At 53.1% G+C, this 21,456-nt stretch overlaps 7 protein-coding genes across 7 annotated transcripts; 3 read left to right on the top strand and 4 right to left on the bottom strand.

Moving 5' to 3' along the window:
- Window positions 1-438: 438 nt before the first annotated feature.
- Window positions 439-3,047, top strand: J4E88_004164 (uncharacterized protein; the record flags this gene model as incomplete). The annotated part of the gene is made up of 5 exons (XM_049397811.1): window positions 439-772; window positions 825-1,223; window positions 1,273-1,574; window positions 1,743-1,986; window positions 2,986-3,047. 5 exons carry the CDS (start codon window positions 439-441, stop codon window positions 3,045-3,047), a joined length of 1,341 nt encoding a protein of 446 aa, XP_049256256.1.
- Window positions 3,048-4,217: 1,170 nt separating this feature from the next.
- Window positions 4,218-7,794, bottom strand: J4E88_004163 (uncharacterized protein; the record flags this gene model as incomplete). The annotated part of the gene is made up of 2 exons (XM_049397810.1): window positions 4,218-5,078; window positions 5,335-7,794. 2 exons carry the CDS (start codon window positions 7,792-7,794, stop codon window positions 4,218-4,220), a joined length of 3,321 nt encoding a protein of 1,106 aa, XP_049256255.1.
- Window positions 7,795-8,865: 1,071 nt separating this feature from the next.
- On the top strand, window positions 8,866-9,087 carry J4E88_004162 (uncharacterized protein; the record flags this gene model as incomplete). The annotated part of the gene is made up of 1 exon (XM_049397809.1): window positions 8,866-9,087. One exon carries the CDS (start codon window positions 8,866-8,868, stop codon window positions 9,085-9,087), a length of 222 nt encoding a protein of 73 aa, XP_049256254.1.
- Window positions 9,088-9,265: 178 nt separating this feature from the next.
- On the bottom strand, window positions 9,266-10,168 carry J4E88_004161 (uncharacterized protein; the record flags this gene model as incomplete). Its single annotated transcript, XM_049397808.1, has 3 exons — window positions 9,266-9,549; window positions 9,612-9,971; window positions 10,165-10,168. 3 exons carry the CDS (start codon window positions 10,166-10,168, stop codon window positions 9,266-9,268), a joined length of 648 nt encoding a protein of 215 aa, XP_049256253.1.
- A 157-nt stretch (window positions 10,169-10,325) lies between these two features.
- Window positions 10,326-11,415, bottom strand: J4E88_004160 (uncharacterized protein; the record flags this gene model as incomplete). Its single annotated transcript, XM_049397807.1, has 2 exons — window positions 10,326-11,076; window positions 11,126-11,415. 2 exons carry the CDS (start codon window positions 11,413-11,415, stop codon window positions 10,326-10,328), a joined length of 1,041 nt encoding a protein of 346 aa, XP_049256252.1.
- A 2,142-nt stretch (window positions 11,416-13,557) lies between these two features.
- On the top strand, window positions 13,558-14,418 carry J4E88_004159 (uncharacterized protein; the record flags this gene model as incomplete). The annotated part of the gene is made up of 2 exons (XM_049397806.1): window positions 13,558-13,739; window positions 14,049-14,418. The coding sequence occupies 2 exons, from the start codon at window positions 13,558-13,560 to the stop codon at window positions 14,416-14,418; spliced, it is 552 nt and encodes a 183-aa protein (XP_049256251.1).
- A 2,865-nt stretch (window positions 14,419-17,283) lies between these two features.
- On the bottom strand, window positions 17,284-21,060 carry J4E88_004158 (uncharacterized protein; the record flags this gene model as incomplete). Its single annotated transcript, XM_049397805.1, has 5 exons — window positions 17,284-17,309; window positions 17,360-19,153; window positions 19,206-19,356; window positions 19,435-20,751; window positions 20,863-21,060. The coding sequence occupies 5 exons, from the start codon at window positions 21,058-21,060 to the stop codon at window positions 17,284-17,286; spliced, it is 3,486 nt and encodes a 1,161-aa protein (XP_049256250.1).
- Between the last annotated feature and the right edge of the window lie 396 nt (window positions 21,061-21,456).

Raw genomic sequence — 21,456 nt, 5'->3', positions numbered from 1 at the left:
TATCGCGATCGAGGACATCTCGATGCAATGAGAGTGTCCTTCTCAGCATCGCGTTCCCGGTGATTGGCAAGGCGCGTTGGCTATCAGTTGGCTATCGGCGCGCAGTTGCGGTGGGGAAGGAAGATGAACAGGGTGCGGCCGACAACGCGGAACCTTCCACAATCTGGCCTCGGCCCCACTTCATCTCGACCGCGACTTCCGTCTCGCAGGCTGCGGGTGCCTATCTAAGCAGCACGACACACGTGTTGGTGATGACGGCCGATGTGAGCGGCCGCCCTGGCCGCGTCGGCTTTGGCACGCCTGAACGCATATTGCGACACTACATGCGTAGAAGCAAAGATGACCGAACATAAGAATAGGTACAGCTTGCCCTCAAGACACTACGGTCATATATCAAACTCACCAACGTCAATTAGCTCGAATATCAGCCCTCTCATTATGGCACCGACGAAGTATGTTGATCGCTCTGTGCCGACAATCTCCCTCCGCGACTTCGATGCGCGCATCGATGTGATTACACAGGAACTTGTCGATGCTGCAGAGAACCACGGCTTCTTCTGCATCGTGGACCACGGCATAACACGCGACGCTGTCGACGGCATCTTCAATCAGTCAGCGCGTTTCTTCAATCAGCCTGATCCCGTGAAATCGCAAGTGCCATTCTCCCCTCAACACAACGCCGGATGGGAGAAGAATGCTCAAATCCGGCCATCTACTGGTGCAGTCGACCGCAAAGAGTCTTATCAGATGCAATTCGGCGAAGGCATGAATGGTGAGCTGACTTCTTTCGTCTTATGCGTTTGGCCGTGCTGATCTTTGGATAGGTCGATGGCTGAGTGACCAGACCCTTCCGGGGTTCCGAGCGGAGGCTTTGGAGTTCATGCACAGAGTACAGGCAGTCAGTGAGAGGCTCATGAGGTGCTTCGCGCGGGGGTTGAACTTCGAGGAAGATTACTTCGTCAAAGCTCACGATGTCAGCCGACCAGAGTCTCAGACTGTCTGCCGATTACTGCATTATTTCGAGACTCCGCAGGTACCGAATCCAACAGGAGAGGTACATCATCGAGCGGGCGCACACGCCGACTGGGATTTCTTGACTTTGCTGTTCCAAAAGGCAGGGCAGTCTGGTCTTGAGATCTGTCCGGGGCGGGAAGTATCAACTTCGTTCGGGTACGGGGATGCGTGGACCAAGGTTGAGCCGGACGCAGACAAGAACGCAATCGGTATGTTGATGCGCTCTGTCGACCTGAAACCTCTACTCATGCTCCACAGTCTGCAACGTCGGTGACCTCCTTATGTCGTGGTCAGATGACCGCTTCAAGTCGACCTTTCATCGTGTCAAGGCTCCATGTGAACCTGACGACTTCTACGGCGAGCGCTACAGCATCGCCTTTTTCAATCAGCCATGCAAAGACGCCAAGATCCAGGGCCCACTGAAGAAGTATCCAATGGTGACGGGTGAGGAGTTTACGAGGAATGCCATGAGCCGGAATTATCAGGCTATACAAGATAAACTAAAGAAGGAGAAAGAGCCGGCGGTAGCGGTTGTCGAAGTGAGCGCGACGGTAGCTGAGGTAAGTGTTACGTGAAGTTTGTCTCTGGAGTGATAATCGATTTCTTCAAGTATCCACTAAGATCTTTCATCAATCGGAAATAGCCCTGAAGTGCAGAATGATGCAATCTCGATTGTGACTTCAGGGTCTTCGCGTTCTTTCATTTCCGGGGTTTCTCACGGATCCTAGCGCGGATGCCTAGTCGACCCGCTTATTTCTCTCACCTGCCCTGACATTCAGCCTTCTATTCTTGAAACCAAGTTCGACCGTCTAAACCCCACAAGCAACACGACAAGCACAATACCAATGGTTCCAGCGACTCTGCCCTTGGCAGATCCTTCGCCCATCGAGAAGCTGCCCGCCGAGTTACTAGAGTGCATACTGCTGGAAGTTGCGAAGCATGCTGTACCGCCAGTTACCGAAGACGAAGACAGTGGATCTGTTGTCTATCGATACGCCAAGGAAGAGGAGCAAGCGTGTTCGCTCGCATTTCGCCTCACTAGCCGTTGCTTCCGTAATTGTTCATGGAAGGCTTTCGGAGCTTACCTGGGCGAAACAATATTCGATCTGAGATCGCCTCAAAGTATATCCAACCTTACCGCGGCGTCTACGTGCGAGCATCTGGCTCCTTGGGTTACAAAACTTATCATAGCCTGCGCTGAAGTGCCCCCGGGGTACCCACTCGATCATGGGGCATATACGATGCGGATGGAGCAGGCAGAGTGGGATCAACTACGCCAAGACTCTTACTCAGATCTACTTCAAATCAAATTGGCTGAAGACTCTTGGTACCCCCGCATCTGGAAGCAGAAGGGCTACGGATCTCCAATGACGGGTAGTGGCATTCCTACTTCCGCATCGCCTCCACGTCTTGCTAGAGCCTGCACCTCTATGAATATCATCCAGGAGGCCGGGATGAGGGCCCTCCAAGAGGTCTTAGCCCAGACTTTGTTCTGCTTCGGGAACATCGACCATATCGGATTCTACCACCAGCCTCGTACCCGACCCGGGCGATATCATAACCTATTCCAGAAGTTTCGAAATATCTCACGCTACCGCGAAGAAGAGGATATGAGGAATGCTGGTAATATAGCTCATCTTGGCCTTCAAATCCTCATTCATGCCATGGTAGCATCGAAGATCACAGTTCGCACGATGACTCTGGCCGTCGATCTCGATGAACATCACGCGTTCATCACCAACATTCCCTATGTAATCTTCGCTAAAGCCAGTCGAAAGGTAGAAACGCTTGTTCTAAAAGACATGTACTGCCCCTACTACCAAACGCCATCATATAGAAAGAAGGGTAAAGTAGCCGCCACGAATAGCTCTCAAGATATCTTGCTAACTTATTACTAGTATGTATCTCCCATGCTATGCTTTGGTAACGCGGTTCTAAGACATTATGTTATTCGTGCTAACAGCTTGATAGGCCAGACTGTCGATCACGAGAAGTCTCTTCCCCCGCCTTCGCTCGTTGGTGGTCGATCATAGCGAACATGGCGAATTCATCAATCCTCGGCCGATCATCCCGCTTCCTTCGCCTTCCGACACGCCTGCTCTCGACAAATTGACTGTGAGGAATACTAGGATGAATGCCGAGAATTTGTACTCATTTCTACAATGCTATGGGCAGCAGGCTCGGTGCATATCATTCGAGAGCCCGCCAGATTGGGAATACCGCTCCGCGTTGGAGTCCGTGCGCAATCTTCACGTCGAGACACTTGAGATTGAGTATCTGTACAGGGCGGAGTCCTTCTGGAAGTCAATCAACAACGAAGAAGCGGGTTACACATCCGAAGAGTTAGATCTTGACGAGTTTCCGAGAAATCTTGCGAAAACAGTCAAATTGCACCCGCCTTCGTTCAAAGTTGCACTAGAACGATACTGGCTCAAATATCCTGAAGGACAGTCAGGTGGCGATGAGTGAACGGCAATGGAAGAGCGAAGCTGCTGAGAACTTCGATCATGTCTCAGAGTAACTCCATGAATGGTGCGCGGATGGTGAGGTGGCTTGTATACCCTGGTACACATGCAAAGGTAGTCAATGAAAAGTATTAAAATCTCAACTCGATTCCACACAAAGTCCATACCGCTGAAAGATGGCATGGCTATAAGTGACATCTGACACAGCACATGGGGAACTCAAACCGTATCCTGTCTCTCCACGACAATCACCGCTTCATCCGCGCCCTCATCTCTCCTCGCAACATGCTGCCTACCCAACATGTACGAATGCCTCCTTAGTCTCGAAACTTCCCTTTCCGACTTCGTTACCCAGAAGATGCGAGCCATCACCCACAGAAAAGCGACCACCACGAGCAACAGAATGACCATGACATTATCGGCTGCTTTGCTGCCCAGGAGGCCGTAGGAGTATACGCCGTAGCCGAATGTTGCGTCGACGTAGACCGACATGATGAGGGCAAGGCATACAAGAAGAGCTGCGCCTGGAAGTCCGAATCGCCTTTGAAGTTTGAAGATTGGGGAGTGGCGAACAAGGTCGACTCCGTAGGTGTGTACGAGATGCTCGAGGCGGTCGGCGGGTCCGTGAGTCTCGTGTGCGCTGGTACTGTCTGAGTAGGGGCTGGCCATTGATTGATACATCTTGGTGTGGGTTGCGGTGGCAGGGTTGTTCGGGTATGGTGGAAGCCGGTGGGAATTTTATATGTCGAGGTCGATAGTCCAGCCTTTTGTTTCACCACATACCGCCGCGTTCACTAGCACGGAATTCGTCCCTCCTTGTTCTTTACTGATGCTAAGGACTTTCCCGTCATCTGGCAGTACCTTCACTCTTTCATTCCCATTTCCCATCTCAGACCACTGCATCTTCACAGCACCTCTCCCTTCGTGCACATGCCCGAAACAGTGCAGCCTTGATTTCACCCTCTTTACTGCATCGCCTAGCAGTTTGCATCCGCAGCTCTCTCCTTTCACATTGACACCGAGACCGTAGCCGATTTCATCAGTGAATGAAGGCGGTCCATGCGTCATCAAGATATCGATATCTTCGGGTATGTTGCTGAATCGATCTTCGTCTTTTCCGTACGCAAATGCATAACCGTTAAACTCTGGCGTATACGGACTCGCCCAGACACTGAAGCTTCTCCCATCCTTCAGCTTGAACTCATGTCTACCCTCTTCCAGGTAGTATACACCCTCTTTCTCGTGCGACTCCATGAAACTGACACATTTCCTACTGTCCTCCATATCTTCTTCCTCTTCTCCATCTTCAGCGTTCTTGCGCACCCACTCTTCATCGAGATCGAGGTCATGGTTGCCGGCGATGACGAGTTTGAGCTCTGCGTCGACGGTCTGAATGTCTTGCATAGCCTTTTTGTATGCGGGAAGACCGCCGACTTGGGTGAGATCACCACAGTGGATGAGGATGTCGCATGGAGGTGCAGGGCAGTCTGGGGTGTAGGGCCAGGTGGAGTGAGTATCGGAAATGACGAGGAGGCGGATGATTGACGACATGGCGGAAGCGAACTTGGGGATAACGTAGATGAATGTGTCGAGTAGATGCTAGAGAACCAACATCAATATGTAGTGAGACTGAGTCATGTTGAAAGATCATTGGCATTGGCGTGGAGCCAAGGTTGGTAGAATCGCTACCAAATCATAGACTTGGGCCCACTATTGCAATGCGCATGCCAATCAAATCTCACTATGACCAACCCTCTCCGTCTTCACCCAGTTTAAACAGCCCGTTCTTTTTCTTGTCCGCCGCCCATCGGTCGCACCAGGCCTTCATCTTCTCTCTGCTCTTTGCGCTGCCTACGTTGACTGTCGGGATGATCTTGTCGATGCGCAAAGCGCAGCAAAACATAGTCAGCTCTCTGAAGCTGCTATGCTCACTGTACGGCACACCGAAGCAGCTTGCCCGACTTCCACTCCCGGCTTGCGGCGTCAGTTCTTTCATAGAGAAGGTACTTCTCCAATTGTCGGAATGCAAGACGGTTTGTACTTGGGGTGACTCGGTAAAGCGACCCTTTGGTGGACGATAGTTCCAGCCTGAGGGTCTAAAGCCGACAACGCGCGTAAAAGTGTCGGCATAATCGCGCAAGTAGTCGTCCAATGTCTCCGCGCGGATCTCAAACAACGGCGTCATGTGTACTTGAGCTGCCCGAGGATCTGTCGTAAGTAGTGCATCCAGTTCAGGGTCCTCAAGCGCTTTGCAGATGCGCTGTTTGTTGGCAGGCGCGAAGATCTTGCTTCCCAGGGCCTTTGCAATTCCAGTACAAATGCGCTCTTTGCCGATGCTGTATGTGCCTACCACAACGAGAAGTCGGCCTCGTTCAGAGCTTTTGGACTCGCCGGTAGCGTCGGTATTAGAGTCTTTCCGAACGAACTTGACCATGCCTTGACCCGCGCGGTCTCGCTTCATTCGCTCCCATCCATCCGCATCGTCCGCGCGGACTTTGCTAAGGCTTACGCACATGTCCGCGCAAGCTTGGATGACTTGCTTTTGAGGTGGAAAAGCGTATTTGGGATTTAGGTAGGTGGTGTCAAGATAGCAAGCGTCTAGCTTCTGCTGCCGGTTCTTTCCACTCACAGCATCCAATACGTCTGGGCGCAATAGCGGGTGTTCGATATGCGCTTGGCACGCACGGAAGTCTCCACAGTGTAGTACGCGTTGTAGTTTCGGGTTCTTGCCCTTGCTGAGCTCCTTCTCGAACAGGAATAGGGAGCTACCAGGGCAATGGTTTGCGGAGATCATCGTGACATGGACGCCTTCCGTTCCTGGTACCTCGGTTTTCTTTTCGAAATCCAAATCCACCACCCACTTGGGGTCCACACGAAGCTGCTGTCGTACCAAGTTGCCAGTGACTTTGCTACAGTAAATCGGTCCATGTTTCCATGAGGAGGTAAGTCCGATATAGTGATCGCTGTGGAAATGACTCAGGAAGTAGGCGTTTTGACCTTTGACGGCTCCATAGCGGAATGCGTCAACAGCGATGAACAAGCCAGGCATGATCTTGTAGAACGGACAGGTGCGCTGGTATGCGGGCTTGCCGCGAGACTTGTTGTTCTCGGCTGCAGCTGATGCCCAAGCAGCATCCTCAGCATGGCCGGCCATAAGCTTTGAAAAGGCTGAACTTGGCTGAGCGCTGGGCTTCGCAAGCTGAAAGGGGTTGGCTTGGCCAGGTTTAGCTGGCCTGTCCGGCTTTTTGAAAACTTTCGCTTTACTCGTCATGGTCGGCTTGCTCTCCTCCTCAGACTTCACTACAGGTAAAGGGAGTGGATTGCCGTCTAGGCACGCATTGACGTGTACGGATACGTCTTGTTCTGACAGGCCTGGAAGATTGTTGCCGCATATCGGACAGGAAGGTATATCATTGGTACGTGGCTCTTCGTGTTTGACTTCGGTATCATCGCTTTCAGGGAATAGAGGTGGCGCGTCGAAATCGTCCGGGTCGCCCTCAAAGCCTGCCTCTTCCATCTCGAGCTTCTGTTGTTCCTTCATCCATCGCCTTTCATCGTATTCTTCGCCTTCGAGCAGATCGTCGTCTTCCAGATCTTCGTATTCCTCCAACTCTTCGCCGCCGTGTTGAGATGTCGATTCGGACTTGATGGGTGTGGTATCGTGGGATTTGGAGTGTTCGGCACTATCCGGGGGTAACAGGTCCTCGGTTGGTTTAGTCATTGGCGATTCCTCATTATGGCTTCGTATGGTCATACCTGGAGTTGTAGCAGGCATTTCCACTTCGTCGTCTTCGGAGTCTGAGTCGTCCACAAAGGGTCCAGACTTCTTCCGCAGTTTGGGCGCTTGCTTAGAAACGTCGGCTGCCAATGCATCCAGGGCATTGCTCTCAACATCAGCCGGCGGGGGTGGTGAACAGGCCGGCACAGGCGCTACCGCCTCTTCGCTGACTTTGCGCCTCTTGTTGCTCCCACCATTCTCGTTGTACCGCTCATCGCTGTTGTCTGTAGTCATGACGCCATTGCTCTTCTCGTCGCTCCAGCCCACGTCGTCCTCGTCGCCGTCGAGCACTATCGTTGGATTCGACCCTCGTTCTTGTAGGAATATGCGGCTGTTGATCTCCTCGGCTTTCTTGAAGAATGCCATGATGTTGCCGTTCGGTGTGCCAGCCGGCTTCTGCTTCTTGCCATTGCCAGCAGGCGACTTCTTAGCAAAGTCGGCTGGCGTCAAGGTGGTCTGAACGCTAGTTTTCTTCGGAGGGGGTGCTTTCGTGCTCGGCTTGGGCGCAGCCTTCTTCGTTGCGGTTTTGGCGGCCATGTCTGCTACTCGAGACGATGAGCGGGGTGGCGATGGAGCCCGGCCGGTAGAGGGTGTTAATCGGGACGATTCGGGCAAAGAGCGGTTTTCTCTAGGATTTCTAAACATTGAAGAAGTAATTGCACATGGCTGAGTAGTGTTGTGGTGCTCGTGTGCTGTGCAATGTGCGAGTGAACCAGTGGCGACCGAGCGGCTTCACGCGCGCCAAGACAAACGCGTCGACACGTGCAGAGACGCGATCTCAAAGTGCCGGCTGCTTAATCACGGCATCTTCTTGCGATCACAAAGTTTCTCGTGTCTTTCACGAGCCATAACAGTTATGATGCCCATCGTCATGCATCTGGCATACCCTCTAGTGTATGCGCCCTACAGCCTGTGAACCTGTTAAGGTTGCTGGCGAATTCGGAGAGCGATTACGTCAGCGAACGCGCTTGTGCCCGCCGCAATGTCTTCCAGCAAACCGACATCCGTGAGCAGTTGTCTGAAGCAACTAAGCTTCTCAATTCTCATGCCGTAAGCATTGAAACCTCATCTCCGATTCAATTCGCACTGTTCAACGCATTGTACCCTCACTGTCCATGGCCGGTCTGAAATCCTCAGGGGTCTTTTCATCATGTCTGTTCTTCCAAGAACGGGCCCCTCGCCTGCATAGCCACTGCTATAAACAGATAGGTAGTAGGATGGCACGCTCATCTGGCCTAGTATTGGCATGAGGACACGCCCTCGTGGGCCAATTGTCGACAAGCTGACGCGGCCACTGCAAGCTGCTGAACGCCATGTCACGTGGCTTTGACGCCCCCGCGATGACTGCGCTTCACCTCGTCATAGGGCGTTATCAACAACTTGATCGTTGTGGTACGATGCTATTCCCTTCGTGTTCACAATCGCTCGGTTGGCGCGGAATCGCATCCCCACAATTCAATGGCCGTGCTGCCCAGCTAAGATCAGCATCAAACATCACCTCGTATCCCAAAACGGAAGCCCAGCCTCGAGACGATCAAAATAGCAGCACCTCAGAAGTATCATATCTTGAACGCCCTGAGGCATCGAAAATTGTCTCACTCACACGCGATGAAGCGCAGACCCGACGGCCTCTTCCTACTTTTCTTTCGTGTCATGTACCTCACCATCTTCACAGGGTTCACGTGTTTTACCATTCTGGGCTTTGCGGCTATTGGAACTGGCATTGGCATTGCAGCAACAGTTGTAGTTGCTATTGGGTCTGAGGTTGCCTTTGTGCTGGCTAAGAAAGAGGAGGCAGAGAAGCGGAGACAGGAGCGATATCTGGTATGAAAAGAATGTACGGCAGCATGACAATCTCAAAAGGCTCGGGGAAAGAAGAGGTTCAGGCAGAAGGCCACTCATGGGGGAAAGATATTGCCGAAAGGGAGGATCCCACAACACATGTTCTCACACCTTCCGCATCGACATCGCCGGCGCAACCCATCGTTTGCATCAGTTCTGGAGCAACTCAGTTGCCTTTCCACACAGCAGGTCCAGGCGCAGTGTAGCTCGTAGCGATCGGATAGTACGACCACCTCAGGCCAGGATCGTTTGCGTTGTATGCTCCAGGGAACGCAACCAGAGGCCCGGGTTGTCCATTACCACCGCCGGTAATTTCGACCTGCGCACAAGACAAATACATCTGCGCGCCGCCGACTGACTGAGCTTGGTGGAGAGCGATGGACTCTACACGAACAAGATACTTCCCACTCGGCACGTTCTTAGGGATCTGGAACTGTACTTGCGACTTTCCTGCCCTAGGGTTAGCAACTGAAGACGGAAAGAAGCCACAACCAGGGGAGATGGGGACTTACCATACGCAGGCCAAGTGCTCTCCCCACTTGTCAACGGACTTCCCACTGCGCTTATACTCGCCGCCTTGAACCAAACGTTCCCCGCCGGCTCCCACGTATTGACATTCGCACTATCTGGTACTTTCGCCATATAGAACTGCACTGGTCCGAAGTGCGTGATCGATGTCTCGGCAACGAAGCCGAGGTTATCACCAGCAGCGACAACGGCAGTACCCGTTCCAGGACGGTTCTGGAAACAGCGCATGTCGGGACTAGTGACGGACGTAACACCCGAGTTGGTTTGGTAGTTCTTCGTTTGTCGGACTGAAGTCCATTCTGCCGATTCGGGCACGCCATTCAGGATGAGCTTGGAGAAGCGGTCTTTCAAAAGTCAGTTCAACTCTTCTGGATACACTGTAGTGAACTTGCAATGAGCTTGCGCCGTCGCAGCGAGGGCGGAGAGGGCTAGTAGGAGATGCATTTTAGGCTGTCCAGTCGAGAAGCTATTCTGTGAACACCCATCCGAAGCAACTTAGCAACCCGAATAATATATGCAGCAAGGCACTCTGGTCACGCATCGCTTCTTAAATATGCACTAAGATCTTTATATTGTTCTCGGCAACTGAGGATGCACAGGCGAGGTGCCTCTAGATTGCTATCATGCAACCCCAGATTGAGCCAAGCAGATAGATGAGGTGTGTGCACAGAAACCACACCACGCCACACTAAACCAATCTACTTGACGAACTCTACCTGAAGTTCGTCTCGTCTGCTGAAAAGGGAACGGACGTTTTCCGCGAATCTGGCCTTGGAAAAGTTTCCACGATTTTGTGTGGACCACAAATGTTCGACAGCCGCCACAGACACGTACACTTTCTTGACACCATGGATCTTTCCAATATGAATAAGGGCGCCTTGGTATGTCCAGGGGAAGAGTGCGTCACTGCGCTGCCATTCCTGGTCAAACCACACCGTATTGATAACTCGCTTTTGAGCAGCCGCTCTATTGCCGAACCAATCTTTCATCGTCATCTCGTCCTGGAAGGAGAATTCGTTCAACTCGTACGGAATGAACCGAGTCTCATGATAGATTTGTCGACAGACGGCTTGGAATAGCGCCATGCGACCGTTGGTCGCGGTGATCACTCGTTCGTGTTCAAATCGCTGCTGCTGCGGCTGATGCCGCATAGTAGGAGACACAAGATATGGACGAGATTTGTACGGCTGAGTACGATAGTAGGCCTGCCAGTCAATTGGAAAGACGCAGTTGTGGAACTGCCGCGCTTGTATCAGGGATATCGCCTCGCGTCTATGAGGCGGATCCACACCGAAACGAGCTGGACCGGGAAGATCCACAGAGATGTTCGTGTCGTAGTCGTCAGTGAGGATGTGTACGTGTTGGTGACCAAGAGCATATTCGAAGATGACGCAACGGACTTCTGCTGGGAGAGATAGCAGAGGAGACTGCAAGCTATTACGTTCCACGCTGCGATCTCATTAGCTAAAGAGGAGCTCTACGTGAATTGGATACATACATCGCACTGCGAGGATCATCCGCCGAGAGTTGTGCGTTGAGCTGACTGCCCCGATAGAGGGCGGGTTTATGGCCGTCTCGAAGATCATCTGACCCAGCCATAGCGTCCCTGATCATGGTATCCGCCGAAGAGGTGGACTCGCCATACTCTAGTCGCCGCTTCTTTCGCGCACGCGCGGCTTCTTCGAGTTTCTGGCTTTTGGCGCTGACCGCGGCGGTATCTAGATCATGGAAAACTTTGACCTGGGGTTGGTCTGCGGGTTTTGCAAGGCGAACAGAGCGGCGAACCATGATGATGTTGGGAACTTGTATCGTTGACGTGTTGAGTGTGGGAAAGAGCGAGTAAAAGCTTGAGCAGGCCTTCAGCTCAAGGCAGGCGCAGTGGACCAGTGTGGGTCACCTGGGCAAAGGCTGACTGAACCCTTCGCACGCGCTTTAGGCTTCACTGATGTAGCACCTGGGCAGTCATCGAGCACCTAGGGTAATGAGACCCAGCAGTAGGGAACCGTTAGGTACCTACGAGTTCGGCTGCGACTACGCCCTTGGAAGATCGGGCACATTAGTATATGTCACCTGTACCTTACGCAATCGCTAATGGCTGAAGGCGGAGGATCTTCTTCATACCAAAACTTTTACGATATCTTGTGCTATTACGAGTGTATTGGACAATGGCTTCACTGCAAATGGCTACCCAAATACGAGCGGAGCAAGTACGCCAGAGTGTAAAGGCCTAGCGTGTCGTTAGCGTGCCTTCCGCACACTCACACCCATCTATGGGTCGCTTGCTACCCGCCTAAACCCGTAGCACTCTCAGCGTCCGGCGTACCCTCTTTGCGGAGCTTCTACCTAGGTACACCCCTCTCCCCGGTTTCCGACACAACCACGCCCGTTATGAGTCCACATCCGCCCATTATGCGCCTCTGTAAAGAGGGCGACACAGTCGATAGCCGTGTACGGCTGGGTCTCACTAAATATGGTCTCCTCGACACGAGCAAATTGGCTGTCTGCCCTATGTGAGCTACGAACGATGCGCCCGCGATGACACAAACTAACTCACGGAAGTGCCGAGAAAAACAGGAGCGCGTCGTCACTCCTTCGTTTGCCGGCAGAACTGCGAAACATTGTCTTCACCATGGTTCTGCAGAAGCCATGTCTGCAGATACGCGATCATGCTGTTCCCAGCCTGACAGCGGGTATCATCTTGAGATCGGAAATCTGTTATGGGGGACTGAACAAGGCGCTTGTGAAAGATAAAGAAGCCGGATCGTACCCGTTACTATCGCTTGTCTGCAGGCAGATGTACGACGAGACTTGTTTGTTACCATACGCCCTGAACTCCTTCGGCTTCACGTCAACGAGCGCCCTGAGAATCTGGACATCAAGCCGCCTCCCCATACAGTTACGGCAAATCAAGGTGCTAAAGACTCCAATATGTTTTGAACGAGCATACTTCGAGCAGTCGTCCTGGAGATTCACAGACCTATACCCACACCTTGAAGTGCTTTACGTCGACCTATGGAATGCCCGGATGTCTAGCGAAATGGTTGGTTGGTCGGCCGACGAGATTGAGCAGAACCTTGAGGAGAGGACCAAAGTATTGTTGCAAAGGGAGAAGAGTGGCCTGAAGATTGTCGTTACTAAGTACACAAATGTCGGTGTAGCTGGGACAAATATCCTCCAGGGGGTCTGAAAGAATTGGATACGGCGATGACTGCCAAAAGGGGGTTACAAATGAGATGTGGTTACAGCACAACGTATTTGTCGTTACTGTATTTTATGGACATGGCCGGGTTCTGCCCAGGTGCGGAGGTGAGAGAAAGTAAGTTCTCTGACGTCATCTTGATACAGAACTGGCTAGACTACATTTGAAGATGCCTCTACCAAAGTCTTTTCAACCGCTCAATTATGGTTCTCCAACCCCAAGCCTTGCATAATATCCCGCTTAGGTACCCAGAGCTTTATTGCAGAGAGTTTCACGGCACGATGGATGAATTGTCTCTCATTGACCTTAGCGCGAAGAGTCGTGGTGTCCGTTATACTCACAGGTCGCAGATGAGGATGTCGACACTACACGCACGCAGCATGACTCGCATTATTCCCTGATGTAAAATTAGGTAGTTGTTTCACCCTCAATCACCGTGCTAGATACCTTCGAGTTGCCGTGAGGTTCCTAGATAAGCGTTAGCTACCCACGCCGGCAGCCTTCGCTCCTCTCACCATCACTTCTCACATCGGTCAGCATACGGGCTTCACCAGTCTCAAAGTGGATAACTCATTTCGAGCAACCTTCGCACATGTCTCATCTTTCATCGTTCATTTCATCGCCCAATATGCGGACGTCTCCGATTTTGCAGTTATCAAGCTCTCTTGAGTCTGCTCTCCTTCAACCACACACCCTCTTTACACCCAACAAGACCACATTGAGCCTCAAGTATGGGCTCACCTGAACTGTCCGCTCGCTCTGCGGCGCCGAAAGATCACACGATCTCCTCGAAACGCACAAAGGTCGTCAAGAAGAAAGCTCCCACCGTCCGCAAGCCCAAACAGCCTGGTCGCAGGTACTTGAACGGGTTGATGAAAGCCGAGATTCCTGCTCGCTCAGAATTGATGAAGATGTAGATGCGACTCCACAATATACCTCCTATGAAACTGACGCACAACAGCGCCAAAGCCAACTCCATCCAGTCTCCGCTTCTCAGTCTTCCGGCAGAAATCCGCAACAAAATCTGGCAGTATGCTGTTGGATATCATCAAGTCGACATCCATGATTACTCGTGCGTTCGACGATGGGATATCAGGCTCACGCATGTCACGCACCCTTTGACTAAAGGCCCGAATACTTCGTCCAGCTTTGTCCAACCCACTTTTGCGGTCCCTAAAGTATGCCGCCAAATGTACGTTGAGTCATCGGCAATGGTCTACAGCTTGAACAACTTCGGATTCGATAATCTGGACACATGCGACCGATGGATCCTGGGCCGCCCACTCGGTCAGAGACGTCTCATCGTCTCAGTGGACATGCCATTCGGGTACTACAGTCTCTACAAGGACGGTTTTCGCAAACTGCTCCGACAGACGTTCCCGGGGATTACGAAAGTAAACCTGCACACCAAGATGGCTGAGATGAGCCAACGTATCATTACTAGCACTTGGTTTCACACAGTGCCTACCAGGGAGCCTCTCAACGAGACTAAGCAGAGGTTCGTTGACCAGGTCAAGAAGAAGGAGGGTGATGGAATTGAGGTCGACTGGTACAGTGGGTCCGCCAACTCTTTGGTCTACCTGCACTATTGAGGGCGTTCGGTGTATTGTGGCGGCTTCTTATGCAGCCAGCCGCTCTTCAAGAGTTTGTTGGGGATGTTGGGGGACGAGGCCTTTGCTAGTAGTCGATACACAACACTTTGCGGTAAGTGTCCTTGTATGAACTGCCTACGAGATGTACACTGACTACGAAGATCTGTATTTAGTGTACATGACCTTTCACAACCAAAGTCCGGCAGAACTTGCATATCAACCACACCGGTTTGACATTGGAAGACGCATGGTTCATCTGGCCATTTTGCGCTCAGGTCCCTGGTGCCAAACACCCCTTCGAAAAGAGACGATCATCACGGTACGACTGCAGCCAGACGGAATGAGAAAACCGAATGCGTAAGTATCTTCTTCCATTTATCAGCATTTGTTGCAGCTTTTTCTTCAGCGTTTGTTCCAGCGTTTGTTTCATTTGCATGGGCGTTCACCCAATCTAATACGATCCGATCTTGTGTTTTTTCGTGGAGGGCGCAGACCTTTGCGCAGAGTAAGTCTCTGGCTATAGATCGGGAGAAAGGTTGTCGAATGGCGAGAAAGAGGGTAGAACATGATGTCGGGACTTTGAGGTGGGTGCAGTGGCTACAAGAAACTAGAATCTTCAACAGGAAGGTGCTTGCGCTGTCCCACGTATTCACCGAACCTCGACCAGCAGTGAGATCTGGAGCTCCCGATGACTACGAACGACATGCACTTACCAAAATCCTGGACTTATTCCTCGTCATGCAGAATAATTCCATCAAAAGTGATAGACGCAAACAACTTCTGGCATCATACATAAAGAAACGGGCTCGAATTGGACCTGCCTCCACAAACCAGACAAGCCGTAAATTGAATATGATTAGAAAGACCAGGAGTGGTCAGGTATACTCAGCAACAAAAGGAAAACAACAAGAGTTCATGCACATGCCATCACAACCCAATCGCACATCCCCGTGCGCACCTTCAACTCCATACCAGTGCCGACCACCACCCCGTCTGGCCCATCCAGCTAACCCCCCATTATCCGTCTAACAGCACTCCGCCGCACACTCACAGCAATCAGCGCAGCACTCGCAACCCTCTTCGCACACGAAACAACAGCACAGGGTCGCCAGACTAGTCTTCCGTTAGCCAACAGTTCAACTCTCGAGTATATCGTGCCCACTTACCAAGCCGCCAAGCATCCTCTGTCCTTCTTCTGCTTTGGTTGTGGCGGGGGTGCTTGTTGGTATTGTCCTTGCGGAGGACCGTAGTACATCTGCTGTTGTGGTGGTGGAGCGCCGTATTGTTGGGGTTGGCCGTAGCCGCCGCCTGGGGGACCGTAGCTGTGATGGAGTTAGCACTTGTTCACTCTTTAACTGCGTAAATGTCTTTTGCGATCGAAGGGAGATTTGGGCGTGCGCGCGGCTTTGCGCGATATCGCCGGTCCTTGTAGACGGTCGTGGGAAGCGTACCTTTGTTGTGGGTACTGAGGCTGAGGCCCGCCTTGGTAGTAGCCTTGGTTCGACATGTTGATTTAGAACGGCCTTTGAGATGTTCGTAACAATGGGAAGTGCGGATCAGGAGTCGCGCTCGTGTTTAATTCAATGCGCTCGCAAACTGCTCGTTCGTTCGTCGATGATGGAGGTAAGACAAAGGCAGCCGGTAATGGTGAATCAGGCAAGCAGCAGTCGCGCAACCGAGTCTCGTATCCCCAAACCAAGCTTTCGCCGAGGAGCCGTCCGAATCTTAATTTCTCACTTGTGGAAATCCCGCGTCACCTGTCAAAGTCGTTGCGCAACGGTCAAAGTAGAGTCAGAAGTACAGTGAGTATACGGCTGGAGGAAATACAGTGGACCCTTCTTACAGTCTGGGGAGGGGATGCGCCGCCTTTAATCTGCAGCGCGCTCGTTCGCGCCCTCCTTCTCACGCGGACAGGGCAACGCATCACTCGGCCGGTCTATTGGGCTAGTTAGCCTGAGCCACATTCGCTGCCCGGCTGTGCGCCGGGCTATTGGCGCAAATAAGCCGGGGGCGCGAGACATGCTGTGGGCTTTCGTCATCGCCACAGATGCTTGTCATGCTTTTTGACAATGCCAACGCGATGGCGGGGGATCTCAAGGCGTGGCTGAGTTATGGCGAAGCTGCGATGATGATGCAGTTGGCCGAGATCTATCCACGTACTTTGCGGTGGGTGCAAGGTCTGGCATCACTCGTCGAGCAGAGCCACAGACGCGTGCGCGGTTTTGCGTGGATACGACATCGAATCGGCCTGCTAGCTAGCCAGCCACACATGCATCGCAGGGATATCGTGCCACCTGATGTGTCAGGCTAAGCTTTACTTGGCAAAGGCTTGGTCTCGCATCTGCCTCGCGCCAAGGGTGAACGACAGCTCGAGAACAGGGGTGATTCGTCCTGCACATGTAACGCGTGCAATGTCTGTTATCGCAATGCCTTGTTAGAAGTATTCCAAGGTTAGTTGACGTGCAAAAGTTCACGTATCATCGAGACTGCATCTCCCCGCCAATCCTCTCTGAGCAACTCAGCCATCACGCCACGCATGTCAGCCGCAGTCTAGACCACACCATTGCCGGACCGATAGTACCACCTACACATCTGAACTAGAGGTTCACTCAATTTGAAAAGATGGCTACAGAGGGCAAGATGCTAGCAATGAGGGCAAAACGAAGCTGGTAATTCGGAGTGTTACGTGCACGCAAATGCTATGTGGCTTGATGAAGAATGCTATCGAGCCTTGCGAACCCACTCCGCCAAACAACAAACAGGTACGGTAGAACTTATGTACATATACAGTAGCAGGGTAATTAAGTGGATGCCCCATAGGTAAGCAAAGGGGTACGAAAGAACAAACAACCACCATGAGCGAGATTAGAAGCCGAACGGGTTTTGGGGTGCTGGTCAACGATTAGAGAGGTCTTGCATAGGTATTTTGTCGAACACTTACTGGCATTGGCAAGGTTCGCCCTCCCCGTCGGCTGGGGCGTTAGCTTCTTTGCGGGCTGTACACCAAACTTGATGGTCGGTGGTGGGCCAGTCTTCTGGGGCACCAAAGGCTGCGCCTGGGGCATTGGCGGCATGGGAGGGACAGGCGGCGGGCTTTGGTTCGACATGTAGCCAGTCGGCTGTGGCGCAAGGGCCGGGGGTAGAAAGCGGTTGACGCCAGTCGCCTGGGGGTTAAGCGGCGATGGTTGGAACGAGTTGTACCCCGTAGGCTGAGCCTGTAGTGGTTGGAAAGGTGCCCGTGGTGGGTCGGCAAAAGGGCTGCCATTCCCGAAGCCTTGTGTGAAGTGTGGCTGCTGCTGCTGGAAACCTGTCTGCATGGGCTGCTGGAAGCCAGTTGGCTGCTGTTGTTGGTATTGAGCGAAGCCAGTCTGCATTGGCTGCTGCTGGGGTGGAGACATGGGGTTGTAGCCTGTAGGTTGAGGCATCATGCCGTTCTGCTGGAATCCGAAACCGCCATTTTGCTGTGGGAAGCCTGTCATTTGCTGTTGCATTGGTGGCATACCCTGCATGCCTTGGCCCTGTCCAGAGTTTTGACCCATGAGGTTGGGGTTGTATCCTGTGAGCTGAGGTTGTAGGGGTGGTGGGGGACCGAAACCACTTTGTTGTGGGTTCTGAGGGGCAGAAGAAGAACGCTGGGGCGGTGGAGCGATGAGACCTCCAGGACCCTGCTGCTGGGGAGCTTGTGGGCGCATGCGCGGCGGGGCCATGTTGTGAGGTTGGGTAAGGGCCTTGATAGCTGCAACCTGCTCGAAAAGGGTAGGAGTAGCGCCTGTTGGCTGCGGTTGCTGAGCGGGTGCTGGAGGCTGTTGAGCAGGTGCTTGTGCGGGCTGAGGTGCTGGAGCAGGAGGCGTTGGCTGCGCGATCTCGTCAGGCTTGAGTGCAGGCATGTCTAGAAGAGACAAATCGTTCATGGATCCAGTCAGCTGGGGTGGTTTTGCGGCAGGGGCTTGTGCTGCAGGTGGAGATGCTGTCTTGTCAGCTGTTGACTTGGATGGCTTGACATCCCACGCATTGTCGTCAAACCCATTCGCTGTCTTGTCAGATGTCGCTGCTGACGTCCCGTCTGTGGGCTTCTTGACGGCCTCATCGGACTTCGGTTCAAACGCCTTTGGATCAACGACATCGTTCGTCTCAACTGGTGGTGCAGGACGTCCCTTCCGGGTGTTGTTTCTCAGTGCACCTCCTGGACCTGAGAACAGTCCACCAGAAGCTCCCTCTCCTCCCTCTTCAGCAAAGCTAACACTTCGCTTATCTCTTCCAAACTGCGCATCCAAGTGCTTGGTCACACGGAGAATGTCACCTTCCTTGAGACCCAACGTACGTAGAAGCCCAGGAGTGATGTCTGGAATGTTTTCTTCCGTCATCTCGTCCTTGGTGAATGCCCTGGCGTACCGTTCGCAGATCTGTGGGTTGACACCACACTTGAGGAAGAAGTCGAACCAGTCGTATTCCGGCTTCTTCTCGACAGAAATACCGGTTGGACCTGAGTCCTTCCCGCGAGGCTGTTGCATGCTCCTCCTCTTCAAATCCGATAGGGGTTTGTCGTCATCTAGAGACTCGCCTGTGACGCGTTCGACGTACTCGAGGTCTTCTACTGACATCTTTGTGACAGGTACAGCGATCTTGACGCCATTGACTTTGTGTAGGTGGATCTTGCCATCCTTGATGAGAATGAACTCTGCCTCGACCTTGAACGATCCGGATCGGTCGGTCCAAGTGCGTACCTTGGCGGAATCTAACAAATTTGGTCAGCATCCTTGTACACAATACGTGTTCTGTTGTCCCACTAGGTAGATGTTCGGCGCCCACGAACGGCGCAGAACCCTTTTCGGTAGACAGATCAAGGAACTCAAGTAGTGAAATTGCTGTATACTGACTTGGTTTGGAGCCGGACTTTGAACTCGAGTCCTTTGCGGAGCTTTCGCGCTTGCTTGATCTCTGTGAAGTACGACGATGGTCAACGTTTGTTTGCATAAGACTAGAGTTACGCGAAGGCAAGTGCAGGCCAGGGCCTACCTGATCGTTCCTTGCCTCACTTTCTGGCTTCTTCCGTCTCGCAGCCTGACGAGCAAGCTCTTCCTCCTCCCGCCTATTCTGTTCGACGACGGATCGGCCAGCGTTGGTTCCCGATCGAGCGATGGCAGCTGCGGGAGCGTGTATGGGGACGGTTTCTGTGACCTCAACGTAATTAGCTGGTACCACACCCTCTTTGCCATTCTTCAGCCGCCTGACTTTCCACCACTCGTCACTTGCGGAATCGTCGAGGACTAAGATCTCGTCGCCGAGACCAACGGTAACTTCGTCATCACCCTGTGCCATGAAGTCAAAAAGCATAACTCCCTTCTTCTGCACATTAGAGTTTCCGGAGCCAGCAGCGAGTACTTCGCGGAGTCCTGCGCTCTTAGCCGCTCCTGCAAGCTCACCAAGCGCGAGCATGATCTCCGATGCAGTGTCTTTAGCACCACAGTGGAAGTCGACACTCTTGCTTGGCTGCTTAAGCTCCATGAAGATGTGTTTGCCTTCTTGCGAGTAGTATTCCATCTTGTCCGCGCTCCATTCCTGTTGCGGCCCGTCGCGCGACTTCTCGGGTGCAATCATGATCATTCCTTTCGGGATGTTGACACCCAGGGTGATTGGCATTTTCTTATTCTTGCCCGGCTGTGTAATGTACTCGTAGATGTTGTACAAATGGTATCCCGACCCCGACATGGGTGTCGCGGGCTGCTCGTCCCTGCTCGGAGGATCATATTGGTCGAACGTGACGCTTCGGGGCGGTGGCGATCTGACTGGGGGCGATGGGGATCGCGCGTGTGCGTATTGGGTAGGCGGCGGTGAGTAGACCTCGGACTCGGGTCGCTGGGGAAGACGGGGTGCTGGCACTTCTTCGTCCGACTCTTCCGGGGTAAATTGCACGCGTCGTTGCTGTCGCGGAGGCGCGCTTACGTTGGGCGGAGGAGAAATAGTCGATCGCGGTGCTGCCTCTTGCGACTTCTTCTGTATGATGCCAGCCAGAGCCGCAGCGGGACTCGGTTGTGGAGGAGTGTCTGGAGTAGGCGGCTGATCGTCATCGAAAGAGTCGGTCGCTGGTGGCATGGGCGGGCGACTAGGCAGCGCGGGAGATGGCGCAGCTGGTGCTCCTCCTGCTGCTCCCTCTTCAGTGAGCTCGATGTAGTTCGCGGGCGCAAAGCCATAGTCGTCTGCGACTCCCACCAGTGTCCAGTCCGGGTCGGTGGTATCGTAAACGTCTAGGACGGCGTCCTCTTTGAACGAGAGCTCCTCGTCCGTCTGGCGGTCGTAATCGAAGAGGGCTTTGGCTTGTGCAACTGGGGCGGCCTATACATATCATCAGTCTCTATGCTGCAGCATTCCACACAACGCCTGGTGCAGCGTTGGGCATGGTTTGCGACGCGGATTGGGCTGTCATCGGGATGAGGCGCAGCATACCTCTTCAATGTAATTGTTCGGGATCAAGCCCTCGGGCTCTTCCTCGTCGCCATCGCGCCCCTTCTTCTTTGCTTTCCACCAGGCGTCGATGGTCGACTTCTCCAGCACCATCAAGATGTCGCCCTCGTTCAGGGCGATCTCATTGTCGCTCTGGGGCTCATAGTCGTAGATGGCGCGATATATGCCGAGGAACACCATTGTGGCGGCTACACGTGCGGCGCAGTCTCAAAAAGCGTGTACAGTGTGGTGAAGTAGATTACTGAATGTGTGTACGGCCGGCGTCGATGCGCATAAGCTCGGCGGAGGGCCACGGGGGTGCTGTTGCCCGGTCGAGGGGCCAGCTGGACAGGGGGAAGCTGCGTGACGCTACCAGGTCGGCGCCAGCAGCTGGAGAAGCAGAAAACAGCGAGATTCGAATAGAACGGGTTGCTTAGGGCGGTAGGCCGGGACTGCGGGATCGCTCGTGCTGTAGCAGCGGAAGTGGTGAGGCAGCTGCGAGTTGGGTCGACGATGCAAGTGAGGACTCAGCACGAGCCAACTGTCCCATACGGTCGTCCCCACCGACGACGTCAACCCGCTTTCATCCCATGTTCC

The sequence above is a fragment of the Alternaria novae-zelandiae genome (assembly GCF_023758075.1).
Source record: "Alternaria novae-zelandiae strain BMP 2774 chromosome Unknown scaffold_7, whole genome shotgun sequence".
Classification (NCBI taxonomy): Eukaryota; Fungi; Ascomycota; class Dothideomycetes; order Pleosporales; family Pleosporaceae; genus Alternaria; species Alternaria novae-zelandiae.
This window is presented reverse-complemented; position numbering and strand designations above follow the sequence as displayed.